Raw genomic sequence first — 25,058 nt, forward strand, 5'->3', positions numbered from 1 at the left:
ATCAATGGCACTAATGAGCTGAATGAGGCCACAAGGGATGTTTGGGGTTTATGTTATTTGTATATTCGACTAAAGACCAGTGAGTTTTTCCACAGGCTTCATATAGGAATTAGTGGATGAGATTTGCTGGCTTGACAAGACTAGAGAATAAATTTCTTTGTTTTGAAGACATAGTATTTTAATCCCTCATCAAATATATTCAGATGCATATTACTTTGACAACCATGAAAAAAGCAATGTTTTGATTTATTGGCCTGCTGTGTACTTTTGTTAACATGGAAAAAAAGTATTTCTCTCTCCATGGAAATATTACAATAAAGACAAGAATAGCATTGCACAACCTCGTCTGAAATCTGAAATTAGGTTCTCACATTAGGACAGAAGTAATTAGCATTTTCCCTACCTTGCTTGCATGCAGTCATACTGCTGCCAAGCAAATGTGTAACACTACATGAACTAAATGAACACTAGAAAACAAATGTGTAGACATTTCTCCTTCTCTGGAATAAAACGTAACATAGAAAACAGTACAAGTTAAGGGAGAAACTATAAAAGTATAGGTGCTATTCCTTTATTATTTTGACATATATATTTTATGAGCAGAAGGAAAAAGCCATATGGTTTGTGAGAGCATGTGGAAGACCTCCTCCAGCCATTTCCTTTGTTGGCTTTTCATGCCAGCTATAGTCAGCATGTACCTTCCCTATTTCCATGTAAGATATTAATTTGAAATTTTTCAGTACTTATTTCAAACACAGGTCTTTTAAAGGAAGATTGCAGTTATACCTAGTGTTAAAATACGTTTTCAGTATAGTAATTTTTTTATGATACACATAAATGTACATTCATGTGTGTATATATGTATACATATTATTTTCATGTAAACACATGTATTTAGTTTTTTCTTACCTTTCTAAGTGCTGCTGGTAATGAGGCAGTAGACATTGATATTGCTGGAAGAACGTAAGAGTGTGGACAGATTACTGATGGTATTTGGTTTTCTTCAGCAGTACAGTGTCTGCCCGATATATCATAGTACCTGAAAGGAGAATAAACATTGTCCAATTAATACATCCTAATGAAATAAAGTCTGAGCTAATATTTGCTGTATTTCTTGGCAAAACACACTAAAATGTTTCTCCTGTTGTACTAGTTCCAGGCGTCTGGTATGCCTGCACTTTAGGGCCTTATTCTAGCCAAACTATTTGCTCCTCTTATTAGACATTAATTCATCCTACCTGCTTTAGCTATCTGAAACTCTTAACTTGTCAGCATTTTCCAGATAACAAAACAAAAAAACCCCACTACAATATTCAGTAGGATAACCACATCAGAGCTACAAGGCAGAAAAATTAGTCATCTTATCTTATGTCATTCCACCTCTACAAACAGCAGATTACAACATTTTGGGTTTATAGTTCCACATTACATCACACATTATGTTCACCTTCCTTCTGGAAGCTGTCTCAGGTAAGAATCAGTTGAATTCTTGAAACAGAAAGACATTTATTGAGAAGATGCTGTCACAGTGAAATGCATATAATCTTTAAAATGATACATTGGTTTTTAGCAAGTCAATTCTAATGCCTTACAGTCCTGATTTTGCTTATGTTTATTCTGCAGTGTCAATTTTGAAATTCTGAATCCAAAGAATATGAAGAAGTTTACTTAGTCTCCTCCACAGAACGAAATGAATCAGTGAAAAGTGACTTAAATTTCTTTTTCATTTCACTGTCTTAAAAATCCAAGTGGCAACAGTACAGATTTCTCTGAACATATAGTTTCATTAAAAAGGTTCATACAGATGACATTTTATATATTTAGTCCTTTAGATAATTCAGCAATTAGCTTAAAAACATTTTTTTTAATTATGTATTTTGGTCATTTATTTCAAAACTGGACTATATTTTTCATAGGATCATTGGAAAATTTAGGTTGGAAGGGAACCCAAGATCTTCTCACAGGCCAAGTGCAGCCTCAAAGGAGACCCCTGAACATACCGGTGGCAATCTGATCAACTCACAGCAGTTTGAAACACTAAGGGATCTTTAGCAGAAAATATCCTCAAAACCAAAATGGTTTTGTTTTGTTTTGTCCTTAAAATATGCATATTCTCCATTTCAGTTGGATCAAAACTCCTTTTCCATAGGCTTCTTCTCCAGACTCATCACAAAGTCCCAAATCTGGCTCTGTTTGTACAGCTTTCATTGCAAATTTAGTTTTATAACTGATGGCCATATGAAGTTTTCAAAGAGTAAATAAGGGAGCAGAAAAGCCTCAGGCATACTTGTAGAGCTGTTCAGTTTATTGCATACTTGTGGTGAAAATGTTTTGACATTTTAACACATATCCCAATAAACATATGCAATTATTTTGTTTATTTACCCATTTCTAAGGAAGAAACTTCATCACTCTCAGTAGCTGGTTATACCTTCTCCTAGCCATAGCTGACAGTGAGCTATCCATCTGGATTTTCATTCCCTGTCTCCACCAGTGGGGTTGCTTCTGGGGTGGTTCCACACACATTGTATACAAGAGAATTCAAAAGTCACCTGAACCAGCTGCTCGCTTAGCACTGAGAGATCATGTTGCACCTTACCCTGTCTGACATATTTACTGGATGTTGCTCAAGGGAGCAACAGTAGACTAAGGACTATCAGCTCAGTGACTCAGAGCAGTGGAAAAAATGACACGGTACGGGTAGGAGATGGGGATGGCGCTTGGTTGCAGTCCAGGTAAGAAATCTGGGTAAGGAGGATGGAAATAGTGGTGTACAGTGGGAAGAGGATGGAAGAGCTGTCAAGAATTGAGGTGACATCAATGCGTTGTGAGAGGCCTCCCCTCCACAATGGTGCTGCTGGGCTGGTGCCAAGTGCGTGCACCCTGAGTGCTATATAATGCACGTATGTCATCAAACAACATGCCAGTGATCCCACGAGTGAAATGCCAAAAAGGAGAAAGCTGTGGGAGCAAACACTCCCTAGGTAGGAAATCATGATGGTTCCCTGTGTCCTACTGCACAATGGGACTGTACAGTCCTCAGCAGAGCCAGCAACACCCACCTGGCAGGCCCTGGCTCCCTCTCCAGGGCTGGAGGGAGGGACCCCCTGGGCACCCTCACCCCATGGACCCACTCAGTCCCTGTGACACCATTAAGCCTCAGGGTGCTGGCAGGCTCATGGCGTGGTAGCCAGGAGGCTGCTGCCTTCAGGGTGTGGTGAAGCAGCAGCATAACTTCTTTCAGATACTTTTTTTTTTTCCTATAAAAGGGCACAATTTCACTCCAAAAGCTGGAGCTGACAGAAGCGGCATGGGAAGTTTGAACCCAAAGATGGTGTGCTGGAAAACAGCCAACTCCAGATTTCCAAATGGGTGAGAAGAGGCACTCTTTGAATTTCTTCACTGTGTAAAGCCTATCCTGCCAACAATCTGCTGATGTGCAGAGTTCACCAGAGCTTCCAAAAAGCTTTACTTTACGGCACTGGGCAGTTTTCCAGGGAAACTGTGTGACGCTTCCCGCCCGAAGGCGCAGGCGTGCGTGCCAGCTCCCAGGGGCAAGCTGGGGTGTGAGGGCAGTGCTGCACCTCCTCTGCCCTGACTGCCTGGCCAAATTCTCTCCTTCCAGCCCAAACCCGGAGCAGCTAGCCCTAACTCACTGTGGAGAAAGTCCCTGTGGGGCGAGGACAGGCAAGTGGACAGTTACCATTTGGGAGCTGACGCACCGTCAACCCACACCCTTGCTTTTCTCACCCAGGCTTGTTTGTGTAACTATACCCACTCACTCAAAGCCCTGAGGGCCCCAGGGGGAAAAAAAGCTGCTTGCAACACATTAGACATGTTATGAAACCCTCCCAGATGTTTTGCAAGGCCCATCAATTGTCGGAGGCACTTGGGAGAGGAGCTTTGTCTGCGGAGGTAAGAATTTTTAAATTAGGAAAAACGTGGGGTGAATATTTATGATAGACAGAGTAGTTTATTGTTTGTTACATGTTTGGCTACTAAATGGTACAACTAATTACGTAAAAATGCTCCAAGTATGTTTACCTCGTCTACAGCAATGTGTGTCTGGCATGTTTTCATACAGCTAATGAAAATAATAACCAATTTTACAGTGAAGCAAAGGAAGAGCAGCTAGGAGGCCTTGAAAATTACCAAGCTTTTGAAGAGAGCATGAGGCACTAAAAGGAAGAAGAAACTTTGTAGGTACATACACCTTCACCAGTACGGGGATACTGGTTCACGGCAGAACTACTGACAGGAAAAGAAAACTATCAGATAGGAATTTAAAATGGGGAGTGCTCTCTTTATGGTGCAGAACACACATCTCAGCTCTATTGCTTGTGCCTGTCCAAGCTTAAGATCTTGGTAGTAACACAATGCTGTCCTATTAACTGTATGAAAATATTAATTGTATTAAAAATATCACTGCAATTAAAAATATTTTTAAGGGAATTAACCTGAAGATAAAAATATGTAAAAACACTAAGGTAGGACAAATAAGCAAACAACTCAAAAAGAAAAAAAGGAGCTGGCCCTACATTTTAAACTAATAATCCTTACTCAACTGGCATCCTTGTAATTTTACAGCCATGGCTTCTTTCATAATCCACCATATTCAGCCCATATATCCATCTACAGTCTGCTGTTTTGTTTTTTTTTTTACAGTCTTCACTCTGTACCTGGTAGATGGTTCTTCCATTTTAATTCCCATTTTCAATCAACACTTTTACACAGGATGAGATCATGTTTTTTAAAAAAAACATGTATGAGCAAGACCAACTTGATTAAAACAGAAAGACATTTTGTTTGTTTATTCAGATCCATTGCCTGTTCTCCCCCCTCCCACACCACACCAGCACCTAATTTTTTTTCCTGGGACCAGCAAAAATCAATCTGATCATCAAAGTGTCTGTGCTAAAGATTCACTGCAAAACATAGAAAAACATTATGAGCATTAGAGAGCTTTTACCCAGCTCACCCACCACCTAGGTGCTCATGACTATGGTGGGTGCACATATGCTGCCAAATAATTTACCTCCCTCGTTCATTCCCAGGTCCTGGTCTCCTTGTCAGCCATACTGCACATCCATCCGTTTGGAATCTTCTTGGGAGGAAACCAACTACTTGCCTCTGAGGAAAAGCCAAGGAGCAGCTTTGTGGATGGACTGCCCCATGGATGGCACAGAAAGGATAAGACTATACAAGCTTTGGCTCCTCCTGCCCTACACTATCCCAACTATCCTCCTGGCCTAAGACACCCCCTGTATGCCCCACACCACACCCCACAGTACACAGCATACCTCTGGCATAATGCTGTAAAAACACCAGTCTTGCAGGCAGCAAAGCAGTCCTCACTTTACCTCAGACACTTTGAACTGAAGCCACAAAAATATAATTATGGTCTTACAGCCACGGGGGCATCGGACCCAGGTCAAGTGTTAGGCAGCACAAACACAGCCAGTTCACACTAGAGGCAAGTAATCTTGAGAGATGTGGATGCATTTATAAGGATCATTCCCTGGGGCAGATCCTTTAGCAGTGTAGACTATGTTTTAAGTAAGTCTGGGTTTTTTTTTTATTATGCATTATTTGAGCTGTTGTAGTTACAGTATTAGTATATTTTAAGCATTTCAAACAGCCTGCTCATGTCTGACATTTTCCATACAAAGCTACTGCTTATTTCTTCTGTCATGCCTTCCACAGAACCAGTATGTGGACTTCTTGAAAAGTCTGCAGGAATCTACATACCACATTTACATCACCCCTTCTCACTGCCTCAGCATTCCCATTAATTTATCCCTGGTTATAGAAAAGACTTCCTATATGAAGGGGTTTGTTACACTGGGATAACTCAACACCTGTCCTACTTACCCACCTACCCACACAGGGTTTCAGGATGTGAAAAGCCAGAGAAGACACATGTCTGGGACATAGCTGTTCTATGACCTCCATCCTTGGAAAGATGATGAAACAGCTTGTTGTGGGAATGTGAAGGGAAAGAAGGCCAACATGGATTCACCAAGGGGAAGTGATGTCTGACTAATCTGATAGCCTTCTACAACAGCATGACTGGATGGATAGGTGAGGGGAGGGCAGTGGATATTTTTCTATTTGACTTGAGTAAGGTTTTTAACACAGCATCCCACAGCATCCTCATGGGCAAGCTTGGGAAGTGTGGGTTAGATGAATGGACATTGGGATGGATTGAAAACTGGCTCAGAGTTAGAGTTCAGAGGGTTGTGATTAGTGGCACAGAGTCTAGTAGGAGGTCAGCAACAAGCAGTGCTCCCCAGGGGTCAGTACTGGGTCCAGTTCTGTTCAACATCTTCATCAATGACCCGGACACAGGGACAGAGCGTGCGCTCACCAAGTTTGCTGATGACACGAAACTGGGAAGGGGTTGCTGACACACCAGGAGGCTGTGCTGCCATCCAGTGTGACCTGGAATTGGGCATAGAGAAACCTCATGAAATTCAACAAGAGCAAGTGTAGGGTACTGCACCTAGGAATAACCTGTATAGGTTAGGGGCTGAACTGCTAGAAAGTAGGTCTGGGGAAAAAGACCTGGGAACCCTGTTGGACAACAGGATGACCATGAGATAGCAATGTGCCCTTGTGGGCAAGAAGGCCAATGGCATCTTGGGGTGCATCAAGAAGAGTGTGTCCAGCAGGTTGAGGGAGGTTATCTTGCCCCTCTATTCTGCCCTGGTGAGGCCACATCTTAAGTACTGTGCCCAGTTCTGGGTTTCCCAGTTCAAGAAGGGCAGGGAACTGCTAGAGAGGGTATAGCAAAGGGCTACAAAGATAGACGAATAGGGGACTAGGAAACCTCTTCTATGAGGGAAAGCTGAGGGACTTGAGTCTTCTTAGTCTGGACAAGGGAAGGCTGAGAGGGGATCTTACCAACTCTTATAAATACTTAAAGGGTATATATCAGGAGTGTGGGGCCAGTCTTTTTGCAGGGGTGCCCAGTAACTGAGTGAGAGATAATGGGCACAAACTTGAACAGAGACAGTTCCATCTAAACATGAAGAGGAACTTCCTTACAGTAAGGGCAATGGAGAACTAGAACAGAGGGCCTAGACAGAATGTCTCTGGAGACATTCAAAACCCACCTAGACGCCGGTAAAGAGTGACAGTGTGCGAGTGTGTGATTTTTATAGGAAAACCCAGCATGTCCAACTTCTCCCTGGTCCTAGGACTGAGAGGCTCTGACCTTCCCTTGGAACATCCTCAGTAAGAAGTGGTGGGGAGGCAGGCACCCTCCTGTGCCAGCACCCTGCCATCTAATGGCCAGGGTTCAGATTCACAAGCGAATCAAGTTCCAGTTTTCTGCCTCCACCTTGCTAGATCCTAGAGATAGAAAAGGCTGTTTAAACCACCTTAGGTCACATTTTGTCATTTCCTACTGGCTTACTTCGAATTGTTTTGTCATGCATCTTAATAACAGGGTTAATAACCTCACATAAAAGTACCCTTTGTTATAGTTACTCTACTCTGCCTTACTATGCCAGCCTAAATAACTCCTTTCTTTGTTTGGCAAATTCACACCTTTTAAATATTTGCAGGCTTTAGCTGTATCCCACTCAGCCACTATTTAGCATAATCTTCCCTTTTGTAAATGAATGCCCATGTTCTACTCTCCACTTCATTCTGACAACATTTCTCCAGCAAAGGTACAGCCAGAGAGGGACATGGTACTCCAGTTCTAGTCACACCAAAAATCACGAAGAGCAGGTCTGTGGCCTCATTGCTTTGTTCCACGATACATTTGCACACACAAAGACTGCAAAGAACTTTTTCTGAGCCACTGTAACACCACAAACTTGTCATACTTGTTGTCCACTGCCATAACTGCATGCAATTGTTTTTTCAACCCTACTGTCCTCCCACTACAATATATTAATTTCAGGTTATTAAATTTATTTGTTTGCATTTGGCAGTTTGTTGAAGCTCTGAGCAAGTGCTCATGAGATGAAATGTTTTCAAGCTTCTGGCTTTCTTGTGCTTCAAACAGCATGCAACTGGAAATACTGCACTCATTAGTCCTTCAAATAACACAGATACATGGTTTTGCTCTGGAGTCAAATCTTTAACACAGTGAATCTAAGCAGCTTCTGGTTTCTTGTCCCAAGTGACCCTTTTCTGTTCTGAAAATTCAAAAAGCCCTGCTGTCATAGTAATTATTGCAGTTATTTGTCACGTTTAAAGGGAACTTCTTTAACACCTCTACTAATTAGGCAATAAACCTAGTACAGACACTACAGACTGAGAAGAGATGCTTTGAAATGATGAGGTTATCTCTGAGATAATCTGGAAATGGTGAGTAATCTTTTTAAGCTGCACCTGAAGCCCAGCCATTATATAGCTAGTTAAAATCTTCATGAATAGCAGTGTAGAGCTTGATCTACACCAGATGTACCATATGCTCATCACCGTTTCACTCTTCTGCCTCCGGATAATCTCAACTAATAAATGTAATCACTGTAATAGATGTCATTTTGTATCTTGCTGGCATCATAAGTATCTTCTCAGCAGCTCCACTTTTGCACTTTTTGAACCTATGAAACAGATGATTATCATTCTGTATCATGTTGCTGTGAGGAGATGCATCATCAATTTCAGTTAACACCAACCACAGACTTTTAGTTGTACTTCTAGATCTTGTTTGCATAGGAAAAAATCACAATCTAACAATCTAACAAACCAACAAAAACAGCACCTTGGTTTGGAACAAAACCACTCCAACATATACTGGTACACTTCGTAAAACCTAGTTGCAAAGGAGGAAAATATTTTGTCATTTGATTACTTGGAGACTGTTGGATTAACTTGGGCTCTTTTTTATTGTTTAATTTGAAAACCACTAACAAACTTTGTCAGTTACTACTTTCCACAAAACAGGACCCTGGGTGCTGACAATGAAGTCTTAAAAAAAAAAAAAATTATTAAAAAAAAACCCTATTGTAAGATGCCTTCCTTTGATGACAATATTATTTTAATTAGCCAGAAAAATTCATTATTACCATGTGGCCACTGGGTGGCACCTCCACATAGGTGCCAGATGTGCCCAAACAAACCCATGTTTCCTGTGACAGCCACTCCATTCCTTCCACAGCCAAAGGCTGACACTACATCAGCTCTGTGTATGCAGCCATGTTTGGGAGTCAGCTGAAGTTTAAAAAATTGACCTTGCAAAATATTCCTGAAACCATGCATTGTAATTTTTCTACCCCTAATTTTTGAGGAAAAAATCATTTCTGTAAGATAACCTGCCAGTGGAAACCTGATTCTTTCAATATGTGTAATTATTGGCAGCCTTTGGGAGATGTGACAGACGAGGTACTTAACAATCTTTGTTGCTTTGTAGTAATAGAAAATTAATGGTGTCTGAGATTGCAGGAGCATCCAATAAGCCCAAAGAAAGTAAAATTCCAGTTTTGGTGAGCAAAGACTGTATACACACCGCTAACATGCTCATGCCCAGAGATAATTTGCAACTATGCTGCACTGGAGAATCTCACTGAATGTAGAGTTAATCTTGATATTTATATTCTGGCCTAGCCTTAAAGCATTGTATAAACAATAATCATCATGTTGACTTAACCTAACAAAGGTAATATCTCATTTTATTTAGTAAGAAGCTCAAAGAACCAGATGAAGCTGTTTGACCGAGGAGATGGAAAGCCAGCATCACTCATTTCTTTAAACACATGATGCTTTTCTTCCTTTGTTCATTTTGACTCACCATGACTTGATGAACAAAAATATCATAGAATTGTAGAATGGCTTAGGTTGGAAGGGACCTTAGAGATCATCTACTCCAACCTCCCTGCCATGGGCAGGGATGCCTCTCATCTAGACAAGGTTGCTCGAAAAAACTGGCCTTAAACACTTCCAAGAAGGGGGCATCCACAACTTCTCTGACGTACCACCCTCATACTAAAGAACTTCTTCCTAATATCCAGCCTAAACCTATTCTCCTTCAGTTTAAATTCATTTCCCCTTGTTCTATTGCTGGACACTCCTATGAAAAACCTCTTTCCAGCCTTCCTGTAGGTTCCCTTCAGGTATTGGAAGGCAGCTACAAGGTCCCCCCAGAGTCTTCTTTTCTTCAGGCTGAACAATCCCAATTCCTTCAGCCTCTCCTCACAGCAGAAGTGCTCCATCCCCTGTACCATCTTTGTGGCCCTCCTCTGGACTCATTACAACAGACTTATGCCCTTCTTACAGTGGGGGGGCACCAGAACTGGATGCAGTATTCAAGGCAGGGTCTCACAAGTACAGAGTAGAGGGGGAGAATCACCTCTCTTGATCTACTGGCCACACTCCTGCAAATCCATCCTAAGATGTGGATGTTGTCCCTCAGGGCTGCATGAGCACCCTGCCAGCTCACATTGAGTTTCTCATCAATCAACATCCCCAAGTCCTTCCCTTCAGGGCTACTCTCAACCCACACTGTACCCATCTTGTGGCTGTGCCTGGGGTTGGTCCAACCCAAATGCAGGAGCTTGCACTTGGACTTGTTGAATCTCATGAAGTTGACCCTGGCCCATTTCTCAATCCTGTGAAGGTCCCACCACATTATGGCATAACTGCTACTTCCCGTCGCCACATCGAGAGATACAGAAAGGTGTTTATAAATTCGAGGACATAATAATACGTCTGAACACACAGATTCATGCTTGCAACATTTTTTTGCCCTGCTCTTTTATGTGGCAATTAGCATTTGGTTCAAAGTGACAGCTGGAAAAATTTTGCAAAAATTGTACTCTCTGCTCTTTAAATTTTGCTGTGAGCAGCTAGGATTCTGCCTTAGACTTAAGTTCCATTTTGAAAGAGTCCAATTCATCTGGGCATCTCTAAACTCAGCGCAACTCCAGCAGCAAACAGGAAAGTCTTTAACTCTTAGAAAAAATGTTTTGCCCACAAGAATGGATGAAACAGGTTCACATTACACCCAAACAGGTCTCTCAAGTTCCCACTGTCCAGAAAAGCCTGTGCAGGATAGGTACAGAGGCAGCAGGGAGGGGCTGAACACATCTTTACACTACGACTTACTGCAGGGCCACATCTTACCACACAGAAATGACCACAGCGCCAGGCTGTGGCTGGGAACCGTGGTTTCCAGCAAGGTCCCTTTCAGCATGAGAATCCAGAAAATCACACAGCCTTTTAACAGCCTAATGTCCCAGATCTCCCCTGCTCCAGCTTCTCCTGCACCCGTCGGGCCAGTGAGGAACCCCAAGGGCAGGTCCCATGTCAAGCGTGAACCCCCAGCAGCACAGCTTGAGAACGAGGAATAGGACAAATAAATGAGATGCATACAAGACTTGTAAGGTTTGATTGGTACTGTACTAACTCATCAATTTATCTGTTCATCAAAATCTACCTAAACCACACCCTGCAATTACAGCAAAGGAACTCGCCTAAAATGAATTGATTTCATGAGCTAAATTAGCCCACTGTCTAGAACAAAGAAAATCAACTACTGTGGTATCAGACATTTTATGCTGACATCAATTATGCTATGCCTAATTGAAATTTGGGCTTTTGGCAACAAAGCACAGAGCCACCTTTTCATAGAGTTATAGAAAGTCAAGGAATGGAAGGGACTTCAAAAGATCATCGAGTCCAACCCCCCTGCCAGAGCAGGGTCACCTACAGGATGTCACACAGGAACACATCCAGGTGGGCTTTGAATGTCTCCAGGGAAGGAGACTCCACAACCTCCCTGGGCAGCCTGTGCCAGTGCTCTGTCACCCTCACAGTGAAAAAATTCTTCCTAATATTTATATGGAACTGCCTATGCTGCAGTTTATAACTGTTGCCCCTCGCCCTGTTGTTACTGACCCCTGACTGAGAAAAGCTTCATTCTGTCCTCCTGGCACTCACCCCTTATTTATAAACATTGATGAAGTCACCCCTCAATCCCCTCTTCTCCAGGTTGAAGAGACCCAGCTCCCTCACCCTTTCCTCATAAGGGAGATGTTCCACTCCCTTCATCATCTTGGTCGGTCTGAGCTGGACTCTTTCAAGCAGTTCCCTGTCCTTCTGGAACTGAGAGGCCCAGAACTGGACACAATATTCCAGATGTGGCTTCACCAGGGCAGAGCAGAGGGAACCTCCCTTGACCTACTGACCACCCCCCTTCTAATGCACCCCAGGATGCCATTGGCCTTCTTGGCCAGAAGGGCACATTGCTGGCTCAGGGTCACCTTTCCATACATCAAGGATGGAAGGATTTTGTGCAGAATACAACAGGGTGGCTTATATTCACTGTGGATTTGTGATTACAAGTTGCATTATTTTAAAATTTATTCAATTGTTTCTGGGTATCAGCAGGCTAAATACCCCAGAAACCTATAAAACAGTTCCAAACATGCTACAGAAAAAAGTCAAATGTTATTTCTTTTAAAGTGGCATTGTTGAGGCACCAGTTAAGAACACAGACTTGGAAATATAGCTTTCAAAATTGGCCATTAAAATTTTATTGAGCTTTAAGTAGGAAACTGTTTTTGATGCCAGGAATGGAAAATTGAATTAAAATTATATATTCAGTAAGAAGTAACAGGAAAACATAAAGTTATACTTAGGTAAGTCAGTTCATGTACTGTGAGATGTCTTGTTGCTTTCAGCCTTAATAATGGACTATATAATTTCAGGTTTCAAATAATGATAACTTAATTGCAAAATACACTAACATGGATTTTCTCATTTGCCTTAAAATAATGCATCTGCAGAGATTTTAATGTAAATCCTAACATTTTACTATTTTGGTTTAAGAAACTACTAATTACTCTCATTCCAAGACTATATGAAACTACTGAGCCAAGTTTGAATCATGTTTTAAAGTAACTGGATAACAATAGTCAAACACAACTTATAAATGTGTTCAACAGGCCAAGTCCATGCCTGTCATGTTTTAGAGCAAACCACCTTTATGTTATATGTGTACTTAATTATATTTATGAGAAAAAGCCACTAAAAACGTTTTAATCCAGACACATTTCAAGATACAGCTTTGAAAAATCTATTTCCTGCTTCCTGTGGCTTTTCAAGTCATGAGTCCATCAGAAAAAGTAGTACAGGGAAATCTTGGAAATCACTAAGCCGGAAGAATAATGGAGGTGAAAAGATGACTCACAAGCACCGTGTATCAACTGCAGTCTCAGATGCAGCATAAAAAGTGGTTTTGTCACAAACACTATCACAGCACCAGCATGAGATACCGTTTCCCAGTACAATCTGTAGCCCTACAGATTATCATCAGTGCTCTTCATTCTTATAATCTTTGAGAACAATACAGGTATTTGAGTTGTCTTAAGTTACACTAAATTAAATACATGGATGTGGATGGACTTTCTTCACAGAGGACAGGCTTTCTGCCAGCTCAAACAGACATCATAACATTGACTTTTACTCTGATGTGCTTCTTTGAAGTCATATGGGCATTTTAGGAAGGACTAACTCACAGAGCAAGTAGCAGCAGCCTTCAGGACTTATTCTGGGTATGAACTTGCTGCAAGGCAGACTACCTGCATCTCTGCATCTTAACAGAGTTAGAAGACCACAGGCACCACTTTCAGAGTTTCTCTTGCTTCACTTTCAGAGGAATGAGAAGTTGTGTCCTGGTAGTATTTTTGCCTCCTGTCAGACCCATTTATCACTTCCCACTTTCACCTCCTTCTCCTTTTCACAGTTATCAAAAGGAATCTTGCAGGCAGTGATGGAAGGTAACAGAAAGGATGTAAAGAACAGGAGAGGAGGAAATGAAAGATGGACATGAGAGGATCCTGAGAAAGGAGGGACAGACAAACTGGAGAGAATATTTTTAACTGGGAAACTGACAGCCCAATTTTTTTTGTGTGACGCTTTGTTATTTGAAAGTATGAACATTTTATTACAATTCAGTACATTTATTTAATGCTGTTTCCACTTTGCTCATTAACCACTCTCTTCTGGATTACTAAACTAGGAGTCCTTCAGCTCATCTCCCTGCCTCAATGCCTGTTCATCCTTGGATGCTTAAATACCCCTGGAGCAGGAAACACCTTCAAGTTAATTACATTAAATGTCTACAATGGAGTCTGCCAAGTGGTTCCAAACACAGGAAAACAAGCAGAGACTATTTTATAATGAGCAAAAACAATGTGCCCCTATAACAAGATCATTCTATCAAAAGAAAAATCCTAAAAAAAAAGTAAGTTTTTAATTTTGAGGAAGCTGATTAAGATACACTCTCTATTGCTATCTCTTGCATTGATCTGTGGCCACACCTCTATAAAAGAAATACATCTACCTTGTCTCTTAGATTTATCAAACAGATAGCCAGGACAGAGGTGGCTAATCTCCATGCACATGCAGTGAAAACGAGTTTGATTTGCCCACCATAAGAGTTAACTTTCTGCCACACCTACTCTTCTGACTGGGTCAAGTCTATCATTAATAAAAGCTCCCTCTTCACGTGACAAGCAAATTTAGAGATAGTCCTCTTTATCTTTGATTAAAGATGTCATCTATAAAATTACAATATTACTACAGTTGTGTTTGAAGCTGAATTAAGAAGGAAAACTTCAGGGAGTGAACTCGCTCCAACTAGCCTGCAGCTAAAGCATCACATATTCTTACCATGCCTATCTGGGCTGGCCTGTACCCAGCAGGAGTAACCTCCACGCTGTTTGCTGAAGGAGGTAATTTTCATGTCTCACTAAGTGTCATGCTTCAGCTCTTTGTCATCAAGAAACAAATTATTTTGGTATGGCACTAAGTGACAAACTATATAGTTCAAGCATGCACGCATACTATCTCAGTGATTCTGATGCTTTGTGTACTCTCAGCACGTAAGCTCCTGGAAGCTTCTGGTCTTTAAAAGATAACGTGCCCATTTAAAAACAGACGAAAAAACACAAGCACCATGCAGAAAATTTTCTGGTGTTCCTTCAGAGCCAAAGGAGTTTATCCCATCCTACTATCTCAGCAGGTTAGGTAGCTCAGTTTGGGTCTGCGCCTTACGCAAGACGTCTAATTGACAGTTGAGTACAAAGAGTAATTAAGTAAACATCTCAAATCACACAAAATAATACCACTACAATTTCAATCACATTTTAATTTTAAAAAGGTTCACACATTAAACTTTATCCTAAAGCATCATTTGGTACAAATGTATTATGAGTCTTGGACATTACACATGAAATACAAGTCATTCTGGAGCCAGTTCAAAGACTGACTTAAGTCATCTAGGATGTCCTATTTACAATAGCTTACTACAAAGTCATCTCCAAGCAGCTCTGTAGTTAGCTGCTAAGACCTTCTATTTTAATTTCTGCATTTGCCTGCTTTCAACCCTCTGAGGGCTAGAACAAGTTTAACAAGGTTTAAATGACATTTATCTTGTCATTTGTGACCCAGATGGGGCAGCTCCTTCATAAGGGACAAAGAAATTAGAATCTCCTACAGATGAATACTCAGAATTTAGGGGCTAAACATTTTTTTTTCATTGGGATTTAGACTGAAGAGTGTTTTGTTCTGATGATTTATCAAAGTATCACATAAACCTCTCATTGCTTAAAAAACTTCCTCCCGACTACAGGAGCATAGGTTCCTTTTCAAAATCCTAAGTATTGTCCAAAAAAGAGCAAGAATAAGAAACTAAAGTAATCAACATTCTGTTACTAGAATTAAAGAAAGAAAGCTGTTGTGTTCTTGTTGTACTACGTACACAGTGAAACAAGGGACAATTTCAAAATCTTTGGACTTGTTCTCTAAAATCAAACCTTCAAGCATTCTGAAAGCCTGCTCTAGGCTGCTGTGAACAGTGAATGCATGTTTCAAAATAAGTTAACCTAGCAGCAGCACTTTAGGGCTGCAAAGTTTCTTCTTGCAAAGATACAGACTCTGAAATCTCTGTCAAGAGATATTTATTAGGCATAATGCAGAACTCTATTGGTTTTTTTGTCTTTCTATGAGGTAATACTCACTTCAAAGCAGCCAAGGACCAGAAAGTGGCAACTAAGGATGACAAATAATGGATAAATACTTAAAGTTTATTTTCAAGATCAACCATAGCTTGAATGTTGTAAATTGCTAAACTATAGATGTAAAAATAAAATTACATTATTTTGCAGAAGGACCACAAAGAAATGACCTTACTAAAAGATATTAAAAGACTCTTTAGCCAGGTCTGTGTCAAGTCTGCTAATTGTAAGTCTTTCACATAAGAAAGTGGATAAAACATATTATCACCTATTAATGCTTCCATTAATTAATGGGGGAAAAGAGGAGCTACGGAAACAAGAGGACATTGAGGTCTCGGTTTCACTAATTAAAGCTAGTTCAAAATCATTTTAAACTCAGGTCTCATTAACTACCACGTGCAATAACATTTTTAGGAACTTCAGAACATCAGTGTCTGGGCCTATAAGCAAGACCCTCTCATTCCCAGGCAAGGATCTCTGTGGTAACTTCAGTTGTACAAAATAACACAAGCATGCCTGATAGTCTCCTCCCTTAAAGACAGTGGCACAAGATTGATGAAAACAGAAGCAATAAACTCTTATCAAGCTTTACACATTTCAGCACAAAAATCTAGAATTAACAACTTTCATTTTACACATTTTCAAACCGGCTTGTTCATTAAAAGTTTATTTTCATACCACATAAATCTGTATAATTTAAGTATTACCCCTTTTTATCCTCCCAGTATTGATGGTTGATCAGAAGTTACAAAATACTTTAAAATGCAACATCAGCTTCCTAAAATAAAAGGTATAGCTGGTATAGCCAGTATAGCCAAACACCAGGCTATATTAATTGGCATAATAGGAACTGATAAAAGCAGGTAGCATCATCAATGCAGAAGGGGCAGAAGGCCTCAACTAGTTAATTAATACATGAAGAGGCAAACTAAACTGATTCTGTCACACTGTGCTGTTTTTAGCTTAATTCTATGTCTTTAGTCATTCTTTTTTAATGTTCTACCAGGAAAATACTCAAGACTTGGCTCCAAAAGTAGTTTTGCTATAAAAACCTTGGCAAACACTTTGAAAACCATTCCTGTTTAAAGGCTCTGCTCATCCCTACTAAAAGGGTGCAGGGTTTCCATTGAAGAAAAACTTAAGTTTGTTTTTGTAAGCTGCATCCAGTGGCATTCCTGCGCCTCACTCTGTACAAACAAGCACCCTGAAAAGCCTGAGCAGACTGGACCAGAGACCGCAATAGCAGAAGATGCAAGATGACTGAAGGGTTTCCTTTTACAGCTAACTTTTGAAACTAGAACTACCTCTCTTCCTCAACCCTCACCTTCATTATTAAATTGTAATTTGGGCTAGATTAAAGGACAGTGGAGCGGCATAAAAGGAAGGGTGGAAAGCTAACCAAAATAAGCACATTTGTAAAGGGACTGAGGGAGATGAAAGATTATTGAGCAGATGAAAATAATGAGGCAGTTCCAGTCATATGAGACACACAGAAATCAGAGAGGAAGAAGTAAAACACTTCTGAGAATGAGAGATGAGAAAGATACTTTAAGAAAGGGAAAAGAAAGGATGGCAAAGACTTCTTTCACAATTAATAGAAGGAAGTCTCCTCAAGCCAATTTTTTACCCATGTATTTCTTAGTCTTGGAGGAAATGGAAAGTAGTTTTAGGAAAAATAAATTTGTATAAACATTTAAAAATTGTCTGCAGTGGAAGAAGCTTTTGCAATTTGTTATGTTCTGGTGCATTGATGCTGTGTAGGTGCCATGGAAAAACTCAGACCCAAATATTAAACAATATGTTGTAATCAACAGGTAGGCCATACTAAAGAAAAAAAAAAAAGAAAAGAAGTCATAAGAAGTAAAGTCTTGTATTATTTACACTGCAATTATGCTGTGAATCTTTTGAGTCTCCCTGTGGTAGGTCCTGTCTCAAAAAATGGGTATGGCAAATAAATGGGAGGAGAAACAATTATGCTGAAACACCTGCAATTATCATAACAGTTTCAGAACAGCAGCTGCTTCACCAGATTTATCACCACCAAGACCCAGCATCTGACAGGGAAGACTTGTGGTGGGAGCCATCAACACCAGGTAAGAGCAGGTGTGAACATCAAAGCCAATGGATAGGATGTGAGCAAGCTCAGAGGAGTCATCCAATATATACACACAATATACACACCTCTGTGGTCTTTAAAATCTAGATCACAGGACAATAGTGACTGTCACCCATACCTGATGGCATTTCTAGTAACCTTCATGATAACAGATGTATCAGTGGTAGCACTTCATTACTAGCTAAATAATAATCCAGGACAGCAGGGAATGCCAGCTTGCTGTAAAATGTGTCCAGTTGTTTGGTTGGACATGGTTTTTTTGTCCAGATTCGTGTTTACATGGGTCAACAAACACAATCAGGTAAGTTAATCAACAAGTTGGATGGGATGTGCTGGAGCATGTCAAGAGAAGGGCCAGGAGGATGATCAGAGGGCTGGAGCATCTCTGCAATGAAGACAGACTCAGAGAGATGGGGTTATTCAGTCTGGAGAGGAGCAGGCTCCAAGGAGACCTTATTGTAGCCTTCCAGTATCTGAAGGGGGCTACAGGAAAGCTGCTGAGATGTCAGGTAGTGATAGGACTTGGGGGAATGGATTCAAACTAGAGGAAGGTAGATTGAGACTGGAAGTTAGGAAGAAGTTCTTCACCATGAAGATGGTGAGACACTGGAACAGGTTGCCCAGAGAGGTGGTGGAAGCCCCATCCCTGGAAGTTTTTAAGGCCAGGATGGATGGGGCTCTGAGCAACCTGGTCTAGTGGGAGGTGTCCCTGCCCATGGCAGAGGGGTTGGAACTGGATGATCTTAAATGTCCCTTCCAACCCTGAAAATTCTATGATTCTAAGTCTTCCGTAAATAAATAAATAAATAAATAAATAAATAAAAAATCTACAAGGAACAAAGAAGAGTTGCACAGGAAAATGACAGAGTGAAATAATGTCAGATGTGCAAATCTGCATTTCATTAAAGCACTAAAACCACCATATTTAATTTATTTTGTAAATAAAGTGGGATAATTTTTCCTCTAATTATGCAACACAGTAAACACTGAGCAAAAATAGTCTTTCCTGTGTTCCCTAGGCAATCTTATTCAGCTCTGAAGTCTAGGATATATTTTTTCTTACTGTAAGCTTACTAACTACAACTGTTTTATTTTGTAAAAATTATGCAGGACTTTTCTAAAACTAAGCTGCAGCATTTGACCTCATTTGCACCCCAGGCAATTAATTTCAAAAGCTGTCAAAATACAATGTCCTTAAAAAAAAAATTTACATTAAATTTCCTTGAATAACTTGGTGATTCTTTCAATAAAGATTCTGTGTGGGTTTTAACCATATCTAAGCCAATATTGTTCATTATATTTATAAATGAAAAATTAATATATTTTCACCTTTTCTTTGGTAACTTGGGTTATTTTCTATAGACCTTTCTGATCTTTAAGTCACAGCTGGTTTTAGTTTTCTGTCTTACAGAGTATTTATGTACATAAAGCCCATCACACATCTAACTACCCTGGTTCTTCCACTAACATTTCAGTCCAGTCATGCCTTTAGTAAGACAATCCACAAACTGATGTAATAAATACTTCAGCAGACAACAAATCACTGACCATGGATCACCAAGAATGTATACTGGGTATGCCTGAGATGGAGTGGATTTTCTTCTTAGATCTGTAACCAAAACCAGTGTTGAAAACACAACAGAATTCTAGCTACTGCTGAACTGGGCCTGCATGACACCAAGGCTCACATTGTTCCCTCAGGAAGTAGGCTGGGAAGGAAAAGCTGACCCAAACTGACCAAAGGGATATTCCATACCATGTAGTATCATGTGCAGCAACAAAACCCATGTGAGTGTGTGCTGTGGCATCTCCTTCCAAAGTAATCACTTCTCAACACTGGCTGGGCATCAGTCTGCTGGTGGGAGCTGGTGAGTGATTGGTGGTGCATCACTTGTGCAGTGTTGTCTTCTCCTTCACTTGTTAGACTGTCCTTATCTTCACCCACGAGATTTTCTTGCTTTTGCTTTTCCATTTCTCTCCCCTGTCCCAGTGGAGAGGGGGGGGGGTGAGCAAAGGGCTGGTGGCTCAACCCATGATGAATACTCAGACCTGATGAGCTTTTTGTAGCAGTACCTATGCATTTGATGCTCTTTGTATGTAGCTTAATATTCTTTTCACCGGCATCAAAAAGGACTAAGCATGCCCAACATTTCAGTTTCCTCATGAGCATGTGAGCCCAGGTTGCCTTATCTGTAGAGAGAGTACCTGCAGAAGGTCCTTACAGACAACATATCTTCAGGAAAGCTAGATAACAGATTTTTAAAAAATATATTTTCCTCTTACTGTGATTGTCCACAGGCATATACATGAATCATTATATACAAAGGAATCATCAGTCAGTTCAAAGGTAGGAAGCAGACGGAAGACATCAGGGACTGTTTTGCTGAATATGCCATCAAATCTGGATTCTCTGAGGAACTGTGTAGCATTTTATTTTGGAATACTTAAATATGAGAAACAGTTTTTAAGCATGCTGGAAGTGTTCCTTCTAGAACCTCAGCATCCTCAGTTAGTTTGGCAAATCCATTATACCAAAATCATTTGTTTATAGGCACAGACATTGTTCCCAAGGCTGTTTGCTAAACTTCCTACAACACTGGTTGTCCCTTTGATGTGGTATGTTGCCACTCCATAACATCTTAGACCTTAGCTCTGTGAAATCTTTTCACTTGTAGGGTGCTCATCTACAGACAATCACTTCATCTTGAGAAGATGAGCTGGGAACAAGATCTCCAACACCTGTAGACACAGTCACTGTCTTACAAACATCTTCTTGCCCTGAGGACTGCTCCTGGGTGGATGGAGGGCTGAAGGGTCCCTCAGTGGGTCTATTCCATCTACCACAAATACTGCACCCCTAGACTAGACTAGACTGTCCCAGAAATCATCTTTTCATTCCAGGACTCACTCATATTGGCAAAGACAGAGAATATTTATATCAATCACATCCTCTTACATTCTTGTAAATGGCAAGGAGTCATAAAGGCAACACCCTTCCTCCACTGTTATATCCTTGGTGCTAAAGGCACTGTCATTGGTGCTAAATGACATCAGCAACACACTTCCAAGTCCTGGAGCATTAGTCAGTGTTACCTGCTCCTCAGATGCCCTGATGTATTCTGGGTTCTCTGTGAAATATAACCTGGCACCCTGGGTTTTGTGCCAGCACTGGTACTGAATGCCACAGTGGTTAATAAGGATGAGATAACAAGATACCTCAGGGAGGATCATTGTCATTGTCTGAGCTGTTTCTTTATTGTCATTTGCCTGTGATTCAACATGAGGAGAGAAGCAGAAGGCACCGGCAATACCACAGCACCTGTTCCTCTCTCAGGTACTTTGGAAGCAGGTCACGAACATCAGAAGCTGCATGAGCACCACTGGAAAATATTCACCCTTCCAGTTTTGGGAGTTGCTTTCTACTCCTCCAGATGCCCCCAATCACTGCCTTGTTTGTTCCTATGTCCTTCAGCTCTGTGAAATCTGGGAGGGGCCTAAACCAATGGATGCAGGCTTAGAGAAACTATTGGAAATTGAAGTTAAAACTTCCCTAAGAACAAGAAATTTCAGTGAGGCTGAGGAGTGACTAAAACACATGAAGATGTTTGGCATTCTGTTGCCCTGATATCAGCAGGTCTGTGGATACATACAGAAGCTGTTAGTTTATGAAGTCCTTATGTTTGAGGATGGTAACCACACCCACACCCACACTGAAACCTGAATGAGGACTATTGCTCAGAATCAAATCAATTTAGAATACATGTGTGGAGAAATAAAAGTTTCTGCCAAACCCTCTTTCTGAAAAGCCATTCGTGGCAACTGCTTCTCTCTTTTAGACCATTTTCTAGCATCTCATGTAAAAAAAAAAAAACAAACAAAAAAACCCAACCCAAAAAACAGTCTGGCCCTAAAGTTTAGAAAGGAGAATGATCAGAAGGCTCTCCAGTTTCAGTGTTTGCAGGGTAAAATGACAAGGAAAGGAAAAGCAAGCAATGGCAACCTAGGAAGACCAAAATGATAAATCAAGTCTGTCCACATTTCAGTATCCACTTAAGAGTTTAATTTCATGACAGTCAATATCCTTACTGACACTCTGCTTAACCTGACACTCTTTACATTATAAAATGAAGTTTAATATTTAGAAATAATTCAGTGGGGGAATTTTTTCATCTTATGAGAGACATCCAGATCATTACATAAGATGAGGGTTGTTTTAAAGCAAAGTGATACACTAACTCTACCAACAATACTACAATTTACTGAGAGATGAGTATGTCCACAGATAGTTCAAAAGGAGAGCTGGATGTTATACTGCCTCAGAAATACAAAAAATGTGACTGGAGAGGTAAAGACAACTGCATGTGTTCTTCCCACAAACTGAGTAAGATGCTACTTAGAAAATGATTCAAAACTCTCTTTTAAGGTAGAAATTACTCAACCACTAGATGGAATATCCCATCATGAAACAACAAAATCCACCTTTGGAGAATTGCACCCTGACTGATTTTGAAAGGAAAAAAAGTGAGCACGTGTATTTCACACACCCCATGGGTTGCTATTGCCAACACGTGGCTGGTCACACCTGCTTCATTACATGACATTGAGACCTAATTTGTCATCAGCAGAAAAATTTATTTATAATTATCTTCAAGTGTGATAGTCAACCTGCAAGTACGAAAATGCTGTCAATAAACCACAAAGTATATGTAAGCATGAAAACAGATATTACATGTTATATATTAAATTAATTTATATATTATTCTACTCTACACACCTATGCTGCAATATGGGCTGTTAAGTGGTGAGTCCTCTAGAAGAAGAGAAACACACATTTCAGAAATATGAGAGAAACAGAGCAGATGGCAGACACACAGCCTGGGGAACATTATGTCCAGAAGAAGAACTGAAGGAATTGCATGTTGGTAAAAAATGAACAGTATTACTAATGATAGAGAAATCATAGAATCATAGAAAAGTTAGGGTTGGAAGGGACCTTAAAATCATCAAGATACAATCCCCCTGCAAGTGCAGCAACACTTCCCACTAGGCCAGCTTGCACAAGGCCCCATACAACCGGGCCTTGAACACTTCCAGGGATGGGACATCAACAGCCTCCATAGGCAACCGATTCCAGTATCTTACTACCCTCACAGTGAAGAATTTTTTCCTAATATCTAACCTAAATCTACCCTCCTTCCATTTTACCATTACCCCCTGTCCTGTCACTACCCTCTCTGGTGAAAAGCCCCTCCCCAGACCTCCTGTAGCCCCTTCAGGTACTGGAAGGTTGCTATAAGGTCTCCCCCGAGCCTTCTCTTCTCCAGGCTGAATAACCCCAACTCTCGCAGCATGTCTTAGTAGCAGAGGTGCTCCAGCCCTTTGATCATCATTGTGGCCCTTCTCTGGACCCTCTCCAGCAGGTCTGTATCTTTCATAGAATCATAGAATTGGCTGGGTTGGAAGGGACCTCAGAGATCCAACCCTTGATCCACTACCACTGCAGTTACCAGACCATGGCACTGAGTGCCACATCCAGTCTCTTTTTAAATATCTCCAGGGATGGAGAAACCACCACTTCCCAGGGCAGCCCATTCCAATGCTTGATCACCCTCTCGGTAAAGAAATTCTTTCTAATGTCCAACCTAAACCTCCCCTGGCACAACTTGAGACCGTGCCCTCTTGTCTTGCTGAGAGTTGCCTGGGAAAAGAGACCAACCCCCCCCTGGCTACACCCTCCTTTCACGGAGTTGTAGAGAGTGATGAGGTCTCCTCTGAGCCTCCTCTTCCCCACGCTGAGAGGTCAGAGTTAGGGGTTAGAGGTCCTGGGTTAGGGGCTCCAGAACTGCATGCAGTATTCCAGGTGGGATCTCCCAAGAGCAGAGCAGAGGGGCAGAATCCCCTCCCTCACCCTGCTGGCCATTCTTCTTTTGATGCAGCCCAGGATGCATTAACAGCAGATCATGTTGAGCTTCTCACCTACTACCACCCCCAAGGAGTCCTTCTCCTCAGGGCTGCTCTCTACTCATTCTGCCCCCAGCCTGTATTTGTGCCTGGGACACAAATGGCCCATGTTGAGCTTCATCAGGTTTTCATCACCACTTCTGCAGCCTGTCAAGGTCCCTCTGGATGGCCTGCCTTCCCTCCAAGGTGTCAGCCACACCACACAGCCTTGGTACCATCAGCAAACTTGACTTAGCCTTCGTTACGGGGAGGCAAAATAAATGTTAAACTGTATCAGCTTGTACGTTGTGTGGAACCAAGTCAGAACGGATACCTTTCACTGTGGGAAGAAATTAATACATGATAATAGCTCATGGTTTTGGCAGCTGTCCCAGGGTAATGACCTGAGGGTTCAACTTCAACTGGAAAAGCATATCCAATCCACCATTGGAAGAGAAGGAATTCCTTGGGCCATAATCAAAAACAGTGGGAATTTGATGAATCTCTGATAAATCTTACAAACCCCAAAGAAAGGAGTTATTAAAACATGAAGTCTTCAGAGCATAAAGGATCTGTTTTAAAGTGGATGCAGGAAAAGCACTACTTCTGCATGGCATGAGGGGGAAAAACATTGTTTAACAGAATTACACTAAGGAAATATGCCAAAGGTTGGCAAATAACTCTCATATAACTTAGACTAGATTAGACTCGTCTGAACAGGTACACAGAGATTTCTTTTTCTTTTAAAACCAAACAAAATATAACTGTAGGGTATGGCAAGTTAGTCACAACTGTAGGAATCACCCTCATCATATTTATCATACTAAGTAAAATCACCCACAATTAAAAAAAAATTCTAATGGTAACAACTGTTATATAAACCTAGGATGAAAAACTAGACAAAGAAAACAGGCATGCCAATAGTGGGAGCATTTTTAGTTACCTTTCCCACAGTAATATTGCCAGAATATTAAAACATAAATACCCATCACTAAGATCTGATTAAACCAGGTGGCACTCTAATG

At 40.9% G+C, this 25,058-nt stretch overlaps 1 protein-coding gene across 1 annotated transcript in view; it reads right to left on the minus strand.

The window, feature by feature from the left end:
- Window positions 1-25,058, minus strand: part of CRYBG1 (crystallin beta-gamma domain containing 1) — a 97,995-nt gene that overhangs the window by 61,732 nt on the left and 11,205 nt on the right. The window contains exon 2 of the mRNA XM_071741242.1: window positions 910-1,039. Within this exon, the coding sequence (XP_071597343.1) occupies window positions 910-1,039 (130 nt within the window). The remainder of the gene's footprint in view (window positions 1-909; window positions 1,040-25,058) is intronic.

This window comes from Heliangelus exortis, chromosome 3, assembly GCF_036169615.1.
Source record: "Heliangelus exortis chromosome 3, bHelExo1.hap1, whole genome shotgun sequence".
Classification (NCBI taxonomy): domain Eukaryota; kingdom Metazoa; phylum Chordata; class Aves; order Apodiformes; family Trochilidae; genus Heliangelus; species Heliangelus exortis.